The following is an 18,860-nucleotide window of genomic DNA, read 5'->3' on the forward strand; positions in this document are numbered from 1 at the left end:
AGCCAGAGAGCAGCCTCCCCTGATGCAGCCGGCAGGGGGAGACAGAGAGCAGCCTCCCCGGACAGGAGGAATCTTGGGGACCAGACTGGGAGGCACGGGCCCAGCTGCCCCCTCCCAACCCGGATTTCATTTTTGTTGTGAGAGCGGCAGCCGCCCCTTCTGAGAGCCCAGCCAAAGCAGTTTCCCTCCATAGCCAGCCACACACAGGCACGAAAGGCAGGAAGGAGGCCCCAGAGGCTGGAAGCGGGGAACAGTGTGGCCAGGACCAGAGATGCGGGTGCAGGGGGGAGGGCCACGGTGGGGTCCCAGAGGAAGTGGGGCTGGAGGGCGGGAAGAGCCCAGTGCAGGGGTGCTCTCGGCTGTGTGACGTCCCTGTGCCCCAGTTTGGCCTGTGTAGGGGGCATTTCTTTAACCGTACCAGACACATGAAGCTGCATCAGGGTCCCTGGCCAAGCTCCAGGCTCTCACAGCCCCTGCTGGGCCCAGGCTCTGTCTTGGGGTCTCCCGGGGAACTGGTGACCTTGACCCCTGACCTCTGCCTGCCTTCCCCAGTCGGGGGACTTCTCCTTCAGCATTATCTCATGCAGTGGGCACGGGCACACTCTGGGCACCTCCAATCCCTGTGCCCCGGCTGCCTGGACAACAGTGCTGGGAGGCAGGAGGCCTGGGTCTGGCCTGGCCACTGCTCCCTCATGTCCGAGGGACTGGGTGTTGGCAAGAGCGTGGGACAGCTGGGACTCGAGGACACGAGAGCCTGAGACAGGCTCTGGCGGCTTCCGTCACACCGGCCTTGCCACCTGGCCATCCCATGCCCACGTGTGTTTGTGTCATCAGAGGCCAAGGCTGGGATGTTCCCGGTGCCACACTGGGAACGCCCCCTAGACTGTCCACGAGGGGCGAGTGGGGGCCGCTCCACGGCCTGAGCAGAGGGCAGTGCACCGCCACGTTTCGCCCGTGGGACGTCCGGTGCATGCGTGGTGACCAATCGGTGACCGGGCTGGACGGGGCAGGAGGGAGCATCCCAGGGACGGACGTGGGTGTCACGGAGCTGTGCCCTCGACTCTGAGTGTGAGCTGAGCTCCACGGAGGATCGGTGCCCCCGACTCATGGCCCTAACAGCCCAGGCCACACCCCAGACCTGTCCCCTCCCAGCCGTGTGACCCTTCCTCCCTCTGTGCCTCAGCCCAGGTGGGGACTTAGTGAGCTGGGCTCCCCAGGTGCTCAGGGAGGGGCTGAGCACAGGGTGGGACTGACCCTCACTTCTCCATCATCATCCTCTCCTCACAGCCTCCCAGAGTCCCACTCAGCGAGGACCCCGGGCTGCAACCCGGATCCCAGTGCCTGCCCCTCCCCATTGCCTGGCCAGCCCCAGCCACTCTCCCTCTCACTTGAATGCCATCGGGGACTCCAGGAGCCGTCCCAAGCCCAGCCCAGGCTAAGTGCCCGGGGCGGTGCCAGCAGGGGACCTGGATTCCGCCCCAGCCCTGAGCAGAAACCAGACACACACACACACACACACACACACACACACACGGCCTCGCTTCCCACTGATATATTTGTAATTCTCCAGAACCACAGGTGGCATCAGCCAGGGGGGAGGAGGAGTAAAAAAGAGCCCGGGAGAGGGGGAGGGAGGGGCTGGGGGGGGGGGAGAAACACACAGGGAAGAGGAGAGAGGCGGGACGGGGCAGGGAGAGAAGCCAGCCAGAGGGAGGAGGCAGGAGATAACTGAGGGGGAGGGGGCCGAGGGAGAGAGGGCCCCTCCCCCAAGAATACAAAATAGGGGGACTGGCGGGGGCTGCCCTGGGCTTCGGGGCAGGGGGGAGTTGGGCGACGATGTGGTGGGGTTGAGGTCAGTAGTAGGTTTCTTTCTCCACCCAACCTGGAGGGAGAGAGAGAGAGAGAGAGAGAGAGATGGTGAGAGACGCCAGGAGAGAAGGAGGCAGCTGCACCCCCCACCCAGGGAGCCCGCCCCTCCGGGCCGGCTGCCCCGCCCCCGCCCTCACCCCTGCCCCCTCCCCTCCCCTCCCCGCCCCTCCCTCGCCCCTCCCTGCCCCGCCCCCCGCCCCCTCCCCGCCCCGCCCCCGCCCTCACCCCCGGGGTTCCTGCGCAGGATGAGCTTGCGGATTTCATCGTAGACGAAGATGAGGAAACTGTACGGGAAGGCACAGAACCACCAGCTGGGCCTGCAGAGGGAGAGAGGGTGAGCCGGGGCCCGGCGGGGACCCGGCTCCCTGGATGCCGGGGGAGCCTGCCCTGGGGGTCCCGGGGGGGGCCGGGGCGCTCACTTGAGCGGGTACATGCGGAGGGCCACGTCCATGCCGGGGCAGTAGGACAGGAAGGCCGCGAGCGCCGTCTCCTCAAACAGCCCGAAGATGAGGATCTTGTTTCTGGAGACACAGGCGGGGCGGGGCTGGCCTGGAGGAGCCCCCAGCAGCCCAGCGCCCTGCACCCCCCAGCCACGGAGCAAGCCGGCCGGCCGGCCTGGCAGAAGCCACAGCCGCGCGGGCGTGTGTGTGTGTGTGTGTGTGTGTGCACGCGCGTGCAGACAGGAGAGCTGGGCCCGCCCCCACCTGACCCCGCCCCGGGCCTCACTTCATGCCCTGCTGGAAGACCGAGTTCCTTCGCGTCTTGCAGATGATCAGGTCGGCCCACTGCACCACCACGATGCTCACGAAGAAGGCCGTGTGGCAGGTGAACTCCACCACCTTCCTCTGCTCGTAAGTCTGCGGGGGCCGCGGCGGCGTCAGTGCCCGGGCTCCGCCCCCCTCCCGCCCCGCTCCCGCCCCGCTCCGGCCCCGACGTGAACAGGGCAGGGGACAGGGCCGGCCCGGCGCGGGTCTGGCATCTGGCGGCTGGAGGCGCCCGCCCGCTCACCCACTGCTGCCCGTAGCTGTCCTCCAGGTCGTTGACTGTGCGGTCGTCCCAGTTCAGCCGGATACCCACCAGGTTGCCGGGTAGGAAGCCGTTCTCAGCCAGGATCACAAAGTAGGAGAAGAAGCCGCCCAGCGCCTGGATCATTCCTGGGGAGGACAGGAGGCTCAGGTGGGGGCCTGCGCACACCTGAGGCCCCCGAGACCTCCCGGGGAGGAGGCGGGGGGGGGGGCCGCTCTGAGGTCAGGGGTCTCGGGGAGGGGGCCCAGGCCACTGGAGCGTCGTGAAGCCCTGGAGGACTTGGGGCCCCTGCGGGAGGGACCTCCCTCCGCCTCTGCCTGCCAGGCCCCGCCCCCACGGCACACCCCCCCCCCAGCTCTCAGGGGAGGGAGGGCTCAGGCTCTGCGCTCAGGGGGCCCGGCGTGGGGCCAGCCTCACCAATCTGGCCGTAGGCCATGCTGATGAGCCTCTCGTTGACCAGCTTGTCGGTGCGCGGGTTCCTGGGCTGCCTCTTCATGATGTCGCTCTCAGCCGCCTCGTAGGCCAAGGAGATGGCGGGGACCTGGGCGGGAGGGCGCGGGTGAGCGGAGGGGCCGCAGGAGGCGGGGAGGCCCCGGGCGGGGCGGGCTCACCATGTCGGTGCCCAGGTCGATGCAGAGGATGGTGATGGTGCCCAGGGGCAGCGGGATGTTGGCCATGATGAACAGCAGGAAGGGGGTGATCTCCGGGATGTTGCTGGTCAGGGTGTAGGCGATGGATTTCTTCAGGTTGTCGAAGATCAGGCGGCCTGCAGGGGGCGCTGGTGAGGCTCCCCGCCCCCACCCCCACCCTCCCTTCGAATCCACCCCCCACCTTTCTAACCCAAACCTCTTGGAAGGCGGCGGCTTCAATATCCCCCCATCCCAGTGACTCAGCTGTCTCATTCCTGGGTTAGACCCTAGAGAAATCTGAGCCGGCCTTGTGGGGCGGGGCTGAAGCCACTGCCTGAAGCGCCGGCATCCCATAGGGGCGCCAGTTCCAGTCCTGGCTGCTCCGCTCCCCATCCAGCTCTCTGTTCATGGGCCTGGGAAGGCAGTGGAAGATGCCCAAGTGCTCGGGGCCCTGCCATCCACATGGGAGACCCGGATGGAGCTCCTGGCTCCTGCTTTTGGCCTGGCCCCGCCCCGGCCGTTGTGGTCACTGGGGGGGGGGGGGGGCAGTGTGGACGTGATGCGTAAAAAGGGCCGCAAGAGCGTTTAGACCGCATGATCTGGCTCGAAGTCAGGACTGTGGCTGCCTGTGGGAGCGGCAGCAGCAAGGGGGGTCTGGGGGCTGCGAGGCCGCGTCCCTGTGTGGGAATTCACAGGGCTGCCCGACCCAGATCTCAGCGAACTCCCATCCAAGGAGGAGATCAAAGACTAACCCGGCCCGCCCCACCCTCCGCCTTCCCTCCCGGGCTGAGCAGCTGCGGATGACGTCACTGACAAAGAAAACCAAGCCCAGGCAGCGCGGCACTCCGGCCGCCTGCGCCTAAGCTGGAGCCCGGGGGCCGAGCCCCTGCCTGCGCCCGCAGCTCTGCGCGGAGACACGCGTGCTGCCCTCCTGTGGGGGAGGCGATGGCCGAGGTGTGCGCCAGCCGGGGGGATCCACGTGACACACGCGGGCTCTTCAGAAACGCCGTGGAAGACAGACTCGACCCTCTCGCCACGAGCTACCCACAGAGCGTCACGGCGTCCCCAGTGGGCGCTGGACTCCCCGACCTCAACCTCACCGACAGCCTCCTGTCACCACCTGTCCCCCGTCACGGCACCCCGGGACGCCACGCGACTCTAGCTTGTATTTGCTGATGTGTGAGAAGCTGCTTCTCCCAGCCCGCACGGCAGGGACCTGTCTGCTCTCCTCACAGCCGCCGCCCCCCGCAGCATGGCGGCCTGGAAAAGTCTGGAAGGAGCAGGTGCCTGCGTCCCTAGCACAGAGCACGAGGTGCTGACCAGGGTCTCCTCGGGCGTAGGCGTTCACCTGTCACCCTGGGCTCAGCTTTACCGCAGGACCAGTGCTGTTTCAGACGGGCACTGTCCCCAGGGAGTGAGGTCACACACACACACACACCCCGCCTGCTCTCTGCATTGTTCATGGGGGCTACGGATCGCTGTGATGAGGATAAAATGAAACCTGAACCGGACCGTCTGCGCCCATATCTGCAGCCCGGCGGAAGGCCTTGTCACCCTGGGACACCTCCTGGACTCCAGCCCAGCCTGGGCTAGGGGCCTGCACTTCTAAGTCGGTCTCACCGGCTGGACCCGGGCCCACCAGGGACCCACAGATGCATCAGCATGGTCCTGCCTCCGCGGGACCCAGTGTGTCCTGTGGTCTCCACTGTGCACCTGCTGCAGCCCCGGGCTGTTCCCCTCGCCCTTCTGGGGCCCTCTGGGGGGGACCCCGCTCTCCAGGGCCACCCCCCGGCCACTCACCCTCTTCCACGCCGGTGACGATGGAGGCGAAGTTGTCATCCAGGAGGATCATGTCTGCTGCCTGCTTGGAGACGTCGGAGCCGGCGATGCCCATGGCCACCCCGATGTCTGCCTTCTTCAGGGCCGGGGAGTCATTCACCCCGTCGCCCGTGACAGCCACGATGGCGCCCTGGGGGGAGGCAGGGGACGGTGACACCCGGAGGCCACACCCCAGCCCCTCCTCCTGCAGACCCAGCAGTCCGGGCCCTACCTCGCCCCTTTCTCAGCGAGAACCCAGGAGTTGAGACCTGGCCCCTGTTTCTGCGGGCCCCAGCCCACCCATCTCTGGGGGCCCACCTGTCTCTGGGGGCCCACCTGTCTCTGGGGGCCCACCCGTCTCTGAGCACCCACCTGTCTCTGAGACCCCACCTGTCTCTGGCAGCCCGCCTGTCTCTGGCAGCCCACCCGTCTCTGGGGGCCCACCTGTCTCTGGCAGCCCGCCTCTCTGAGCGCCCGCCTGTCTCTGGGGGCCCACCTCTCTGAGCGCCCACCTGTCTCTGGGGGCCCTCCTGTCTCTGAGCGCCCACCTGTCTCTGGGACCCTGCCTGTCTCTGGGGGCCCACCTGTCTCTGGGGGCCCGCCTCTCTGAGCGCCCGCCTGTCTCTGGGGGCCCTCCTGTCTCTGGCAGCCTGCCTGTCTCTGGGACCCTGCCTGTCTCTGGGCGCCCACCTGTCTCTGGGACCCTGCCTGCTCTGGGGGCCCTCCTGTCTCTGGGGGCCCGCCTCTCTGAGCGCCCACCTGTCTCTGGCAGCCCACCTGTCTCTGGGGGCCCGCCTGTCTCTGGGGGCCCGCCTGTCTCTGGGGGCCCACCTCTCTGAGCGCCCACCTGTCTCTGGGACCCTGCCTGTCTCTGGCAGCCCACCTGTCTCTGGGGGCCCGCCTGTCTCTGGGGGCCCGCCTCTCTGAGCACCCACCTGTCTCTGGCAGCCCTCCACGATGATGAGTTTCTGCTGGGGGGACGTGCGGGCGAACACGATCTCCGTGTGGTTCTGCAGGATCTCGTCAATCTGCTCCGAGGTGAAGTCCTTGAGGTCGGTGCCGTGGATCACGCAGGCCTTGGCGTCCCTGGGAGAGGACCGAGGTCAGGGCGCGCGAGGAGGACGGGCAGGGGGCGGGGCCGGCCCCAGGCAGGGGTCTGGCTCAGGGATTGGGAAGCCCAGGGCGGGAAAGCTGAGGGAACCAGGAGACCCAAACAGAGATGAGAGCGTGACAGGTGGAGATGCACAGGGGACTTGGCTGAGTCTGGAGACAGGGAGGAGGCGGTGGGGGCGCAGGGGCGGAGGGGTGAGGGTGCAGGCCCACGCCCCGTCCACGCCGCGGTGGGGAGGAACAGCGGGGGTGCTAAGAGGCGCCAGCAAGGGCGGGCAGGGGCTCACCGGGGGTTGACCTGGCTGACGGGGATGTTGAGCCGGGCGGCGATGTCCTCCACGGTCTCGTTGCCCTCGGAGATGATGCCCACACCCTTGGCGATGGCCTTGGCCGTGATGGGGTGATCGCCGGTGACCATGATGACCTGTGGGTGTTGACTTTTAGGGCTGGGCCGGCCTCCCCGCAGGACCCCGCGGCCCCACCTCCACCCCCCACCCTAGCTACCCCCCACCCCGGCTGCACCTTGATGCCTGCACTGCGGCACTTGCCCACGGCGTCCGGGACGGCTGCCCGGGGCGGGTCGATCATGGACATGAGGCCCACGAAGCACAGGGTGTCCGTGGTGAAGTTCACGTCGTCGCAGTCGAAGGCAAAGCCCTTGGGGAACTGCTCCTCTGGCAGGTAGTAGTGGCAGAAGCCTGGTGGCCGGGGCGGGCGGGGCGTGAGGGCCGCAGCCTCCCTGCCCCCACCCCGGGACCTCCAGGCCTCCGCCCCAAGCTCCCTGCCTTCGGGGGGGGGGGGGTCCCGGAAGTCGACCTCCTCCACCAGGCGTCCGAAGGCTCCTTGCCCTCTCATTCATTCATATTCATTCATTCATTCATTCATTCAGGGTGCTCTGGCGGCACCGGGCCCTCCTCGCGCTCCAGCGCCCCTCCCCGCGGCGCTCACCCAGCACGCGCTCGCCCAGGCCGCCCAGCTCCAGGTAGGCGTTCTGGAAGGCCTCCTTCATCTCCTCGTCCAGCGGCTGCTCCTTGCCCTGCAGCAGGATGGTGGAGCAGCGGTCCAGGATGCGCTCGGGGGCGCCCTTCATCACCAGCAGGTACCGGTTGTCGTTGGGGTCCTCGGTCTCATGGATGGAGAGCTGCGGGCAGAGCAGAGGGGACCGGGTCTGAGCCACCCCCGGGGCGGGGGGGGGGGGCCTGCAGGCCACCTGGGGACCGGGCCTCTGCAGTCCCGCTTCCACCAGTGACCAGCAGGGGGCGCTGTCTGCATCGCTGTACAGAGAAATGTGCCTGCGTCTGACAGATCCTCCTGTCCCTGTCCCCCACAGGAATCGCAGCTTTGCCACTGCCTTTCCCTGCCTCGCCCACCGCCTCTCAGCCCAGAGGGCCCCGTCTCCCAGTCGGTCAGTCGCCTCCGAGATACCAGGGCACTTCAAACAGTTCGTGGAAAAATGGAATTAAAGAGACGTTTACTTCTGGGCAAAAAAAAAAAAATAGTTGAAATCCATACATAGTTTTTTCATAAATTATTTTGAAGATCCCTTCTATGCAAAGATTTCAATTTTTTTGCACCAAAATAATACTGTAATTCCAATTTCCATGAGCTTTTTTTTTTTTTTTTTTTTTTTTTAAAGAGAGAGAGGCAGACAGAGAGGGATCTGCCACCTGCTGGTTCACTCCCCAGATGCTCACGGCAGACGGCCATTGGCAGAGGCCCAGACGAGCAGAATAGGAAGCAGCCGGGCCGGGGAGTAGTGCTCAGCCATCCCAGGGGAGGAGGCGCCGGCCTCTAGGACGTCAGCGACGTGCAGGAGGCCAGGTTGGAACCGACCAGAGTGGGACACGCATGGCCGCAGGACGTCAGCGCTTGGTCGGGGTGGGGGGCAGCTGAGGGGGAGGGGCTTCCTCCTCAGGTGAGAATGAACCATGCAGGTGGGTGCACGGGTCTGTGACCACACCAGAACGAATGGGGCACACACTCCAAGCAATGGTGTGCGGGGTGTGAGTTCTGTCTCATACAGCTGGTTAAAAAGGTGGGCGGCGGGGCCAGCGCTCTGGTGCCTGAGCTCTGGTTGGAGTCCCGGCTGCTCCACGTCTGGTCTGGCTCCCTGCTGACGCATGTGGGAGGACGGCCCAAGACGTGGGGCCCCTGCCACCCACGTGGGACTCTGCCTTTCCAATAAATGAATTAAAAAAATAAAAATGGAGGGGAGTTAAGGTCTGTGTCTCCTCAGCTCTGAGCCCTCTGAGGCTGAAGTCCCTCAGAGCCACAGTCAAATCCCTTTACAGCAGACGAGGCCCAGGGGGCTCTGGTCCAGCACCCACTGCCCTCACCACCCACCGGATCAGCTGTCTCGTTGCTGTTCAGACAAATCAACATGCTCCTGCCCCAGGGCCTTTGCACATGCGGTGCCTGCTGTCTGGCGCTTCCCTAGACACCTGCAGGGCCCCCTCCCTCCGTGTCACGGCCAGCGGACACCACGTGTCTTCCCTTGGGCCTTCGTCTCACTCTGGCCCTGGGCTAAGCTCCAAGGCGAGAAGACTCACTGGTGTGGAACCCCAGCGTCTGGCAGGTGCTGACCTAGCCGTGGGTCATGCTGCTGAGACGCCCACAGCCCACACTGCAGCGCCTGGGCTGGGCTCAGCCTTCCTCTTGGACACAGACCCCGGGAGGCAGCAGGCGTGGGCTGCAGTCCTAGGGCTCCCGACACCCGGGTGGGAGACCTGGACGGAGCTCCTGACTCCTGGCCGCGGTGCCAGCCAGGGGCTGTAGTGTGCACTTCGGGACTGAGCCAGTAGCTGAGAGCCTGCTCTCTCTCTCTCTCTCTCTCTCTCTCTCTCTCTCTCTCTCTCTCTCTCCCCCAGTTATGCAGGAGGGGTGGGCGGTGTCCTCCCAGCCCCTGGTGGCCGCCGCCTGCCCTCGGCCTCTCCCCCCAACGCAGACCCCGCCCCCGCGACGCCCCGCCCACCACACAGAGCCACAGAGCGGGCGACGCCCCGCCCACCGCACAGAGCCACAGAGCGGGCGACGCCGTCCTGTGCGGCCGCACCTGGTACTTGTTGGTGGAGTTGAAGGGGATCTCGGCCACTTTCTTGTTGCGCTCTCGCATCAGCTTCACGGAGCCCGAGGACAGCTCGATGCACTTGAGCAGGGCGGACTCGGAGGCGTCGCCGGCCACGTCCCTCTGCGGGGGAGTGGGGGGGCTCGGTCAGGGCGGGGGCGGCCCAGGGCGGTGGGGACGGGGTGGGGGTGGCTCGGGGACCCACCTTGAGGACAGGGATGTTGTCCTGGCCGCCTTTGAAGACGGCGCGGTTGCAGAGCCCCGCGATGTGGGACAGCGCCACCCAGGTGTGTGAGCTCTTGTCGAAGGAGGTTCCTGAGGGAGGCACGTGTGAGGTGGGGGGGGGAGTCCCGGGGCTGCGCCCTCCTGCAGCCACCAGCTCGCTCGGCACCTGCCCCCACCCCGCTCACCGGACTGGTCCTCAGTGGTGTCGGCCTCGTGGATCTGGTTGTCGAACCACATGTGGGCGACTGTCATGCGGTTCTGGGTGAGGGTCCCGGTCTTGTCGGAGCAGATGGTGGACGTGGAGCCCAGGGTCTCCACCGCCTCCAGGTTCTTCACCAGGCAGTTCTTGCGGGCCATGCGCTTGGCCGTCAGTGTCAGACACACCTGGGCGCGTGCCGGGGCACGGGGAGGGGGGTAACAATGTAAGCATTCGCAGCCCACCTCTCCAGCCCAAAGAGAAACCCGGGGGGCTTCAGCTGGCACCAGCAGGGTGGGTCCGACAGAGAGAGGCTCAGAAGTGCCCCAAAGACACACTCTAGAATGTTCAGCCCACCCTGCGTGGTGGAATACTACACACCAATGAAAAAGACCAGCCAGCTGCTGCGTGGCTAAAACAATGTTTAGTAAAAAGGATCACAGGTGAGGCCTCCATGGACAGGAGCTTCCAGCAGGCCAAGCCCACGCGCACGGCTGGAAGACGGCTCAGGGTCGGGTTGGGGGTGGGGGCTGCTCCTGCCACCCTCGACCAGGTGCCGGCACAGAACGCTCGGACCACCAGGGCGCACGTGGGCGCTTGCTTCCATGTGCGGCCCCGGAGCTTTCTGCCTGTCAGAGCCAGGACGGGGAGGGGCGTCCCCGGACGACCCCCGTGTGGAGCCGGGCGGCCACACTGACAGTGACCCGCCCCCCGGGGCCTTCGGGGCGGCAGGGAGGGGCCTTCATTTCGCTTTGACGCTGGACGTGTTCTTCAGACGTCTGACCAGCAGCGTGTGGTCTTAGTCTTCTCAGTCCCGCGTCAGAACGAGAGGACAGTCAGCCTCTTACGGCTCTGGGTGTTTCTGCGCGGGGGAGGGGCCTCCCCACAGCGCCTTCTCCTTCCAGATCTGGGAGGCTGAGCCTTCAGCAACCAAGCGGCCTCCTCCCTCAGACCCAGGGGTCCAGGCCCCCCAGCCTCCTCCCTCAGACCCAGGGATCCAGGCCCCCCAGCCTCCTCCCTCAGACCCAGGGATCCAGGCCCCCCAGCCTCCTCCCTCAGACCCAGGGCTCCAGGCCCCCCAGCCTCCTCCCTCAGACCCAGGGCTCCAGGCCCCTCCCCTCAGCCTCCTCCCTCAGACCCAGGGCTCCAGGCCCCCCCAGCCTCCTCCCTCAAATCCAGGGGTCCAGGCCCCTTAGCCTCCTCCCTCAGACCCAGGGGTCCAGGCCCCTCCCCTCAGCCTCCTCCCTCAGACCCAGGGGTCCAGGCCCCTCCCCTCAGCCTCCTCCCTCTGTCCCAGGGCTCCAGGCCCCTCCCCTCAGCCTCCTCCCTCTGTCCCAGGGCTCCAGGCCCCCTAGCCTCCTCCCTCAGACCCAGGGGTTCAGTCCACTCCCCCTAGCCTCCTCCCTCAGACCCAGGGGTCCAGGCCCCTTAGCCTCCTCCCTCAGACCCAGGGGTCCAGGCCCCCTCAGCCTCCTCTCAGACTCAGGGGTTCAGTCCCCTCCCCCCAGCCTCCTCCCTCTGACCCAGGGCTCCAGGCCCCCCCGGCCCCAGGGACCCAGCCTCACGGTGACAGTGGCCAGCAGGCCCTCCGGGACATTGGCCACGATGATGCCGATGAGGAAGATGACGGCCTCGAGCCAGGTGTAGCCGAGGATGAGGGAGAGGATGAAGAAGGACACGCCCAGGAAGACGGCCACGCCGGTGATCAGCTGGATGAAGTGCTCAATCTCGATGGCGATGGGCGTCTTGCCCACCTCCAGGCCCGACGCCAGCGTGGCGATGCGGCCCATGACGGTGCGGTCCCCCGTGGCCACCACCACGCCCCGGGCCGTGCCTGCAAGGCCAGAGGGGCGAGGCTGAGGCTGGGGGCCGCTGTGAGGGTCCCCGGGGCGTCCCCACCACCGGAGGGGCGAGGCTGAGGCTGGGGGCCGCTGTGAGGGTCCCGGGGCGTCCCCACCACCGGAGGGGAGAGGCTGAGGCTGGGGGCCGTTGTGAGGGTCTCCGGGGCGTCCCCACCACGCCTGCTCACCTTCCACGCAGTTGGTGGAGAAGAAAGTGATGTTGCGTGTCTCCAGGGGGTTGTCGTGGGTGCAGTCGGGAGAGCGGGTCTGGGGCTCGGATTCGCCGGTCAGCGAGGAATTGTCCACCTGCGGCGCAGGGAGCGGGCTCAGCGGGGCGGGGTCAGAAGGCATTTTGGGGGGGTTGGGGGTAGCCTGGGGAAGTCTGCGAGCTGGAGTGGGTGAGAGGTGTCTCGGACGCCGAGGTCCGGGGTGCTGGGGGCCAGGGCTCCCGAGGGAGGGCAGAGCGGGGCGGGGGGAGGGGGCCCAGGCCGCGCCCCACCTTGCAACCGTGGGCTGAGATGATGCGCAGGTCGGCTGGGACTCGGTCTCCGCCCTTGATCTCCACCAGGTCCCCGACCACCACCTCCTCGGCGTTCACCTGCATCTTCTCGCCTTCCCGGATCACCAGGGCTTGCTGGGAGGGAGAGAGAGGCGTGAGCCCGGGGCTCCGCCTGCCTGCCTGCCTGGGCCCGCCCCCGACGCCCCTCCCCAGCGCTGCTCACCTGCGGAACCATGTTCTTGAAGGACTCCATGATCTTGGAGCTCTTGGCCTCCTGGTAGTAGGAGAAGCAGCCGGTGATGATGACCACGGCGGCCAGCACGATGCCCAGGTACAGCTGTGGGCACACAGGGGCGGGGTCACAGCTGCCCGGTCCCCCTCCCCCGCGGGACTGGTGGAATCTGAGCTATGGGCCGCGGGGGTCTGTGCTCCAAGTCACCTGTGTGTCTGGGTCTCTGCATCCCTCTGTGTGTTTTGTGTGTGTGTGTGTCTGCCTTCTCGCCTGTGTTGGAGAATCTGGGTGCACGCTTACTGCCCGTCTGTGTCTGACTCTCCGCTGGCCTGGCCTTGCGCCTGTGGACGGCCTGTGTCTGGGTCTCTGCCTCCACGTGGTCTGTCTGTCTGTCTGGGAACACTGTGTGTGCTCGATGCAGCTGTGTGCGTGCCCGAGTCCCCGTGTGCGTCGGTCGGTCTGCGCCCATCTGCGCCTGGACACGACGGCTATGTCAGAATTCAGGTCGCGGTGGGGCTGAGCTGACGCTGCGTGTGCGCATGCGTGTGTGCGTAGGCCCCCGCAGAGCCGGTGCTGGGCTGTGCTCGTAGCAAGGGTTCTGTTGAGACCAGGTCCTGCGTGTGTCCCCGGGGCTGGGCAGACCGGCCCTGCCCTGGGTCAGGGGCATGCTCACTTTTGGGTATCTGTCAGCCGGGGACCGCCCCGTAGTGTCTGGCCCCCAGGCCCCCGAGGCCACGCGGGCTCAGCACAGACCCCGGGACAGGGTACTCGGCCTGTCGGAGCCCCGGTCTTCTTGGGCTTTATCTGATTCTCTCTCTGGGTGATGGCAAAAGTCAGGTGGGAGAAAGGCGGAGGGTGGATGTGGGGAGTCTGACGGGCCGGGAGAAGTGGGGTGCGTGTGTGTCCCCCGGAAATGTGCGGGCCGTGCACGTAGGGCACGCACAGGACAGGGTAGGGGCACGCACGTTGTCACCAGAGGGGTCGTCCTCCGTGCCCGCCTGGATGCCGTAGGCCAGGAAGCAGAGGATGGCCCCAATCCACAGCAGGATGGAGAAGCCCCCGAAGAGCTGTCGGCAGAACTTGACCCACTCCGGGGTGGTTGGGGGCGGTGTGAGCGCATTCGGCCCGTCCCTGGCCAGGATCTCCTGGGCTTTGCTGTGTGTCAGACCCTGGGGGACACAGAGAACCACCCCTGAGCAGCCTGGGCACCCAGGGGTCCAGACCTCGCCCCTCCTCCCTCAGACCCGGGGTCCAGACCCCGCCCCTCCTCCCTCAGACCCGGGGTCCAGGCCCCAGCCCTCCTCCCTCAGACCCGGGGTCCTGGCCCCTCCCCTCCCGCTCAGACCCGGGGTCCAGACCTCGCCCCTCCTCCCTCAGACCCGGGGTCCAGGCCCCGCCCCTCCCGCTCAGACCCGGGGTCCAGACCTCGCCCCTCCTCCCTCAGACCCGGGGTCCAGGCCCCGCCCCTCCCGCTCAGACCCGGGGTCCAGGCCCCAGCCCTCCTCCCTCAGACCCAGGGTCCAGGCCCCGCCCCTCCCGCGCAGGCCGCACCTGCACGCAGTCCGTGTTGTACTTCCGGCACACTTCCTCCACCGACATCTTGTGCTCTGTCTGAGAACAGGAGTTTGGGGGAGCGGTGAGAGCCGCGGCCTGCGCCGGGGTGGGGGGTGGTGGGCCGGCCGGCGGGGCGGGGCGGGGCGGGGGCGGGGCTTACCATCGCCACCTCCTTCTTGAGGTCGTCCAGGTCGCGGCGCTCCTTGCCCTTGCTCTTCTTGGGCGAGCCCTTGTCATCTTTCTTGTCCTGCGAGGTGGCGACACGGTAGCTGTCAGAGCCACCAGACTGCGGGCGAGAAGGGATTCCAGGGGGACACGGCCGCCACTCCGCGGGGGTCTGCATCCGCGCAAGCCCCGCCCCCGCCCGCAGCGGCTCAGAGCCCACGGCCCCACGGTCTCCGCGCGCTTTCCTGTCTCTCTCCCGTTCCCCGGGCCAGCGCATCATTCCTGTCTCTGTCTGTCTGCCTGATCTCTCTCCATCTCTGTCTCTCTCTCTCCAGGTCTCTGTGTCTCTCTGTCGTATTGCTTTGGTTTTTTTAAAATGTATTAATAATTATATTTATTGGAAAGGCGGACAGACAGACGGAACTCTGGCTCACTGGCTGGGAAGCCAGGAGGGGGAGCCCCAGTGCAGGGCTCCCGTGTGGGTGTCAGGTTCGGATCCCGGCTGGGAGCTGGAGCCACCAGAGAGCCCAGGTCTGAACCCAGGCATCCCAAGAAGCATCGGGACTGCCAGGCCAAATGCCACCCTCTCCGACTTTGTTTCTGTGTCTCTGTCCCTTCAAAGCTGTCGCCCTCTCATCACTTTGTCTTACCCCGCCCCCGCCCCGCCCCCGAGTTTCTGGGATGTGTGTCTTGCACTGTGTCTGTCTCTGCCGCCCCCGCCCCTGCCTGGTTCTGGCTGTTTCTGCCCCTCTGGCTTCTCTCCATGTTCCCAGTCTTTCTCGGTGTCTGCCAGGATCTGAGACTCCGGGGATGAACCTTCCCGTCTCCCTCTCCTCCTGCGTCCACCCGCATCTCTGCAGGTGTCTCCGTCTCTGTGATACGCGGCGTCTCTCCCTTCTCCCCTGCCGTCTTCCTCTCCATCTCTGATTCTCTGTCGCTGGCTATGTCTCAGATTCTCTCTGTCTCTCTGCTTCTCAGCCTGGCTGTCTACGGCTCTGTCTCCAACTCTCTCTCTCTCGGTCTCTGTCTCTCTCTCTCTCTGACTGCAGCCCTCTGTGTCTCTGACTGTCTCCATCTCTGGGTGCACCCAGCATCCCTGTTCCAGCTCTGCCCCCCCCCCCAGCCTGGCTGTCTATGGCTCTGTCTCCAACTCCATCTCTCTCGGTCTCTGTCTCTCTCTCTGACTGCAGCCCTCTGTGTCCCTCTCTGGCTGTCTCTGACTGTCCCTATCTCTGGGTGCACCCAGCATCCCTGTTCCAGTTCTGCCCCCCCCCCTTCTCAGCCTGGCTGTCTTCCTGGGCTACTGTCCACCCCATGGCTGTCTCAGTCTCTCAAAGGATCCGGTGCCCCTACAGGTTTGGCAGAATGGGAGGAGAGAGGGCAGCCCAGGTGCCGGCCACGGCTGGGGGCTGGCCACCGAGCACAGCGATGGACAAGCAGCCCATCCCCCCATGTGGAGGGCTCTAATGGACGAGCTGTGGGCCCCGGGGGATGGGGTGGGTGAGAGCCATGGATGGCCGTGAGCGGGCGTGCACATGGTCAGATCTCTGGGGGACAGCAGGCAAGCCAGGTGGGCTTTGGGGCACAGAAGACCCAGAGTCAGAGCCCTGAGGCTGGCTTGAACTGGGCGTGGCGTTGGGGGCAGATGGGGCAGCGTGGCGCGGCTGGCAGGAGGGCACCGAGAGATCCCGCGGGCCCAGAGCCAAGCCGGGCTGGGAGGCTCAGCGCTAATCTCCTGGTGACCTTGTAGAGGCCTGAGCTGCCCGCTGTCCGCCCCGGCCCCCGAGACTGAGTCTGGGGGTGCAGGGAGGAGCCACGGGCAGGGGTGCAAGGGTGGGAGGGAAGATTGGCCCCCGGCCAGGCCTGCAGCAGCGCTGCGTCTCCGCGAGGCCTCTCCTGCACCGCCCTGCGGCCTCTGCAGATGAGGTGGACGGCGGACAGAAAGTAAGGGGCACCGCTGGGAATGCTGGGAGCTGATGTCTGGGTCCCTGTGAGAACTAGGGTGCAGCAGGAGGACTGGACGCTGCATCTGGAGGGGGAGGGCTCAGGCCTGGATTCCTGGGTCTGGGGGAGGAGGAACTGGGGTTCTGAGAGAGGAAGGGCAGAGCCCCCAGGCCCCAGGGCCCTGAGGAAGAGGGGGTTGGGGTCTGCACTCCTGAATCTGAGGAGACAGGGGTGACTCGGGGCCCTGCAGGGGCTCCTGGGCTCCCCCGTGCCCTTGCTGACCAGACTCCCTCGGGGGCGGCTTCCATCTGCTAGAGGGGGGCCGAGGCTTTCCCAGGCAAGGCAGGAGGCCCAGATGGGCGCACCGCGGGGAGGAGGCTGCTCCTGGGGGGGGGGCGGGGGGGCACGCATGCCTGTCTCACTGTGGCCGCCGCTGCGGCTCCTCGCCTTCCGGGCTGCGCCTCCCCTCCAAGCCCGGGTGCCTGAGGCCAGCTCTGAGGGTGTCTCCCTCACCTCCCCCGTGCCCCCACCTCCTCTCCCTGGCTGTTTCTGGATTTTCATCTCAGCCCAGGGTTCTCACTGTGTCTCCCTCACTGTCTGTCCACGGTGTCGGGCTCTCATGTCTGCCTCTCCCTCCCGCTCCCTTCTCCATTCAGTCTTCTTCCCCAATCTTCCCACCGCTCCCCCCCACTTACCTGACAGCCAACACTGCCCCCCGCCCCCCACTCACCCCAAGAGAAAGATCTGCAGCCCCACCCCACCCCCACCCTCAGGCCCCTCAGCCTTCCTCCGCCATCTTTCTCCCCATCCCCCACCCCACCCCGACCTTCTCTCTTCACCCCACCTACCCCAACCCCCCTTCCTCCCCCCACTCCCCCGCCCCAGACACGCAGGGAGGAGTCCAGGGCTGCGGCGGGGACCAGGTGTTCAGCCAGGGAAGGAGGCGGCATCTGCAGGAGAGACTCAGACAAGGACACACGGACACAGAGGCAAAGGGCAGAGCCAGGCACGCACACTCCCCGCACGCTCTCTCCCTGCCCCCAGTGCCCCAGGTGCGCGCCTCATCCGGACGCAGACACCCTGCGGCCCCACTGCGGAGCCCCCCCATTCGGGCCTGGAAGGAGAAAGAGGTCATCTGTCGCCTGTCCCGCAGCCTGGACCTGTCCCCACCGGGCCGGGGGGCCCTGGCACACCCAGGCACGGGGCAGACCTGCAGACCCCGCGGGGGCCACGCCGCCGCGGGCAGGGCCGGGGCGCACATGCACACGCACACGCAGCGACTCGCACAAGGTCAGCAGAGACGTCCAGGGCCGCCCCCGCGCCCGCGCCCGCGGCACCAGCACCCGGGGCCGCCCACCCTGGGCCAGTCCCGCAGCCCCCGTGCCCCCAGTGTCGCGGGACCCCTCAGGGTCACCCGCACGCAGCCCCGGCCGGCCCCAGCACCTACCCCCATCTTGGCGGCTCCGCGGGCACAGGGGCGGGCTCGGGCGCGGGCTCGGGGCGGGCTCGGCTGGGGCTCTGCAGCGCCCGCGCCTCGGTCGGAGCGCGTCCGTCCGTCGGCCGCTCCCACCGCGCAGAGGCTGCGGCGGCCGCCGCCTCCGCCTCCTCATATGCCCGCGCCCGCGGGGGGGAGCGGCGCTGGCCAATCGGGGGCGCCGCCGCGCTGACGGACGGCCCGTGGCCCCGCCCCCGGTACTGCAGCTGTCCGCCCCCATCCCCCCGCTCTCCTACCCCCCAGTCTCCGCAAAGTGGCGCCGCCGCCGGGGAGGGGGAGCCCTGGGACGGGGTGTGTGGGGGGGACCCGGGAGTCCCCTCCCAACAGGGGACCTGGAGACCCCCTCGGCGTGGGGTGCGGACTCCTTTGGGGGGAAGGGATACTGAGGAAGGGAGAGCCCCAGAAACCCCTCACTGTGGCGTGTGCCACAAAGGAGAGGGGCGCGCTGCGGGGGGAGGGGGAAGCCCTGTGCATCGCCGCAGTGAGGCAGGGGCCCAGAGCACCCCGCTCTGCAGTGGGGGCACCTGGAGACTTGTGCGGGAGGAGATGAGGGAGAGCAAGGTAGACCCCTGGAGCGGGGGGATTGAGGAGAGGTGCTGCAAAGAGCCCGGGACCCCTCACTGAGGGCTGCCCCCCACTGCAGCTGTGCACGGAGACACACACAGCAGGGCCTGCAGCAGGGAGCCCCAGGATACCCCCAGTGTCACCTTACCAGTCTGGACCCTCACAGCCACAGCCCCAGAGATTAAACACACCTAGGGCACACGCCTTGCACACCGCAAGACAATCAACCACAGCTACGCCGTGCATGGCAGACGCACACACCACACGGCCCCGTGAACCCACCCACCAACACACACACAGGCCTCACGCTGCCTCCACACACCCACCCACAGTGTGGACACTGTTGTGTGATCACAGCCTCACACACACCGCTCCCCAGCGTGCCTGGGTGTGAGCAAACGCCCACAGTGCCAAATTGCCAAATCGTTGCTTTCTGTGAATGACAGACCAAAAGGTGCACGCACACACCCCAGCGCAAGAATTCACAGAGACAAGTTGTACCCCGCCACCCCACACCTCCCTACATCGCACCTCTGCTGCACCCCACATGCCACATGCCCCCAGCACCCACCGCGGAAGGGCCCTCAGGAGGAACACCCCAGACCCTCCCTGGGGGTGCTGGAGGGACA

General features: G+C 67.0%; 1 protein-coding gene and 1 long non-coding RNA gene across 4 annotated transcripts; one reads left to right on the forward strand and one right to left on the reverse strand.

Annotated features, from left to right (window-relative positions):
- Positions 1-1,536: 1,536 nt before the first annotated feature.
- Positions 1,537-17,774, reverse strand: ATP1A3 (ATPase Na+/K+ transporting subunit alpha 3). Of its 3 annotated transcripts, none has more exons than XM_070063292.1 (23): positions 17,620-17,774; positions 14,224-14,310; positions 14,061-14,120; positions 13,475-13,678; positions 12,501-12,614; positions 12,278-12,412; positions 11,967-12,084; positions 11,503-11,771; positions 9,927-10,125; positions 9,722-9,831; positions 9,505-9,639; positions 7,401-7,593; positions 6,975-7,150; positions 6,740-6,876; positions 6,278-6,428; positions 5,325-5,493; positions 3,507-3,661; positions 3,313-3,436; positions 2,878-3,023; positions 2,596-2,726; positions 2,289-2,390; positions 2,095-2,186; positions 1,537-1,882 (listed from the first exon to the last, which is right to left on the reverse strand). In XM_070063292.1, exons 1-23 carry the CDS (start codon positions 17,623-17,625, stop codon positions 1,854-1,856), a joined length of 3,042 nt encoding a protein of 1,013 aa, XP_069919393.1. In that variant the 5' UTR covers positions 17,626-17,774; the 3' UTR covers positions 1,537-1,853. The 3 variants fall into 3 exon arrangements, with proteins under 3 accessions (XP_069919393.1, XP_051692438.1, XP_051692442.1); XM_051836478.2 differs by having other exon boundaries at positions 14,224-14,349; positions 17,620-17,769; XM_051836482.2 differs by lacking the exons at positions 6,278-6,428; positions 6,740-6,876; positions 6,975-7,150; ... (10 more) ...; positions 14,224-14,310; positions 17,620-17,774 and adding an exon at positions 5,733-5,742.
- Positions 7,590-8,659, forward strand: LOC138846722 (uncharacterized). The gene is made up of 2 exons (XR_011384270.1): positions 7,590-7,857; positions 8,089-8,659. It is a non-coding gene; the product is annotated as an uncharacterized lncRNA (long non-coding RNA).
- Positions 17,775-18,860: the final 1,086 nt, after the last annotated feature.

This window comes from Oryctolagus cuniculus, chromosome 18, assembly GCF_964237555.1.
Source record: "Oryctolagus cuniculus chromosome 18, mOryCun1.1, whole genome shotgun sequence".
Classification (NCBI taxonomy): Eukaryota; Metazoa; Chordata; class Mammalia; order Lagomorpha; family Leporidae; genus Oryctolagus; species Oryctolagus cuniculus.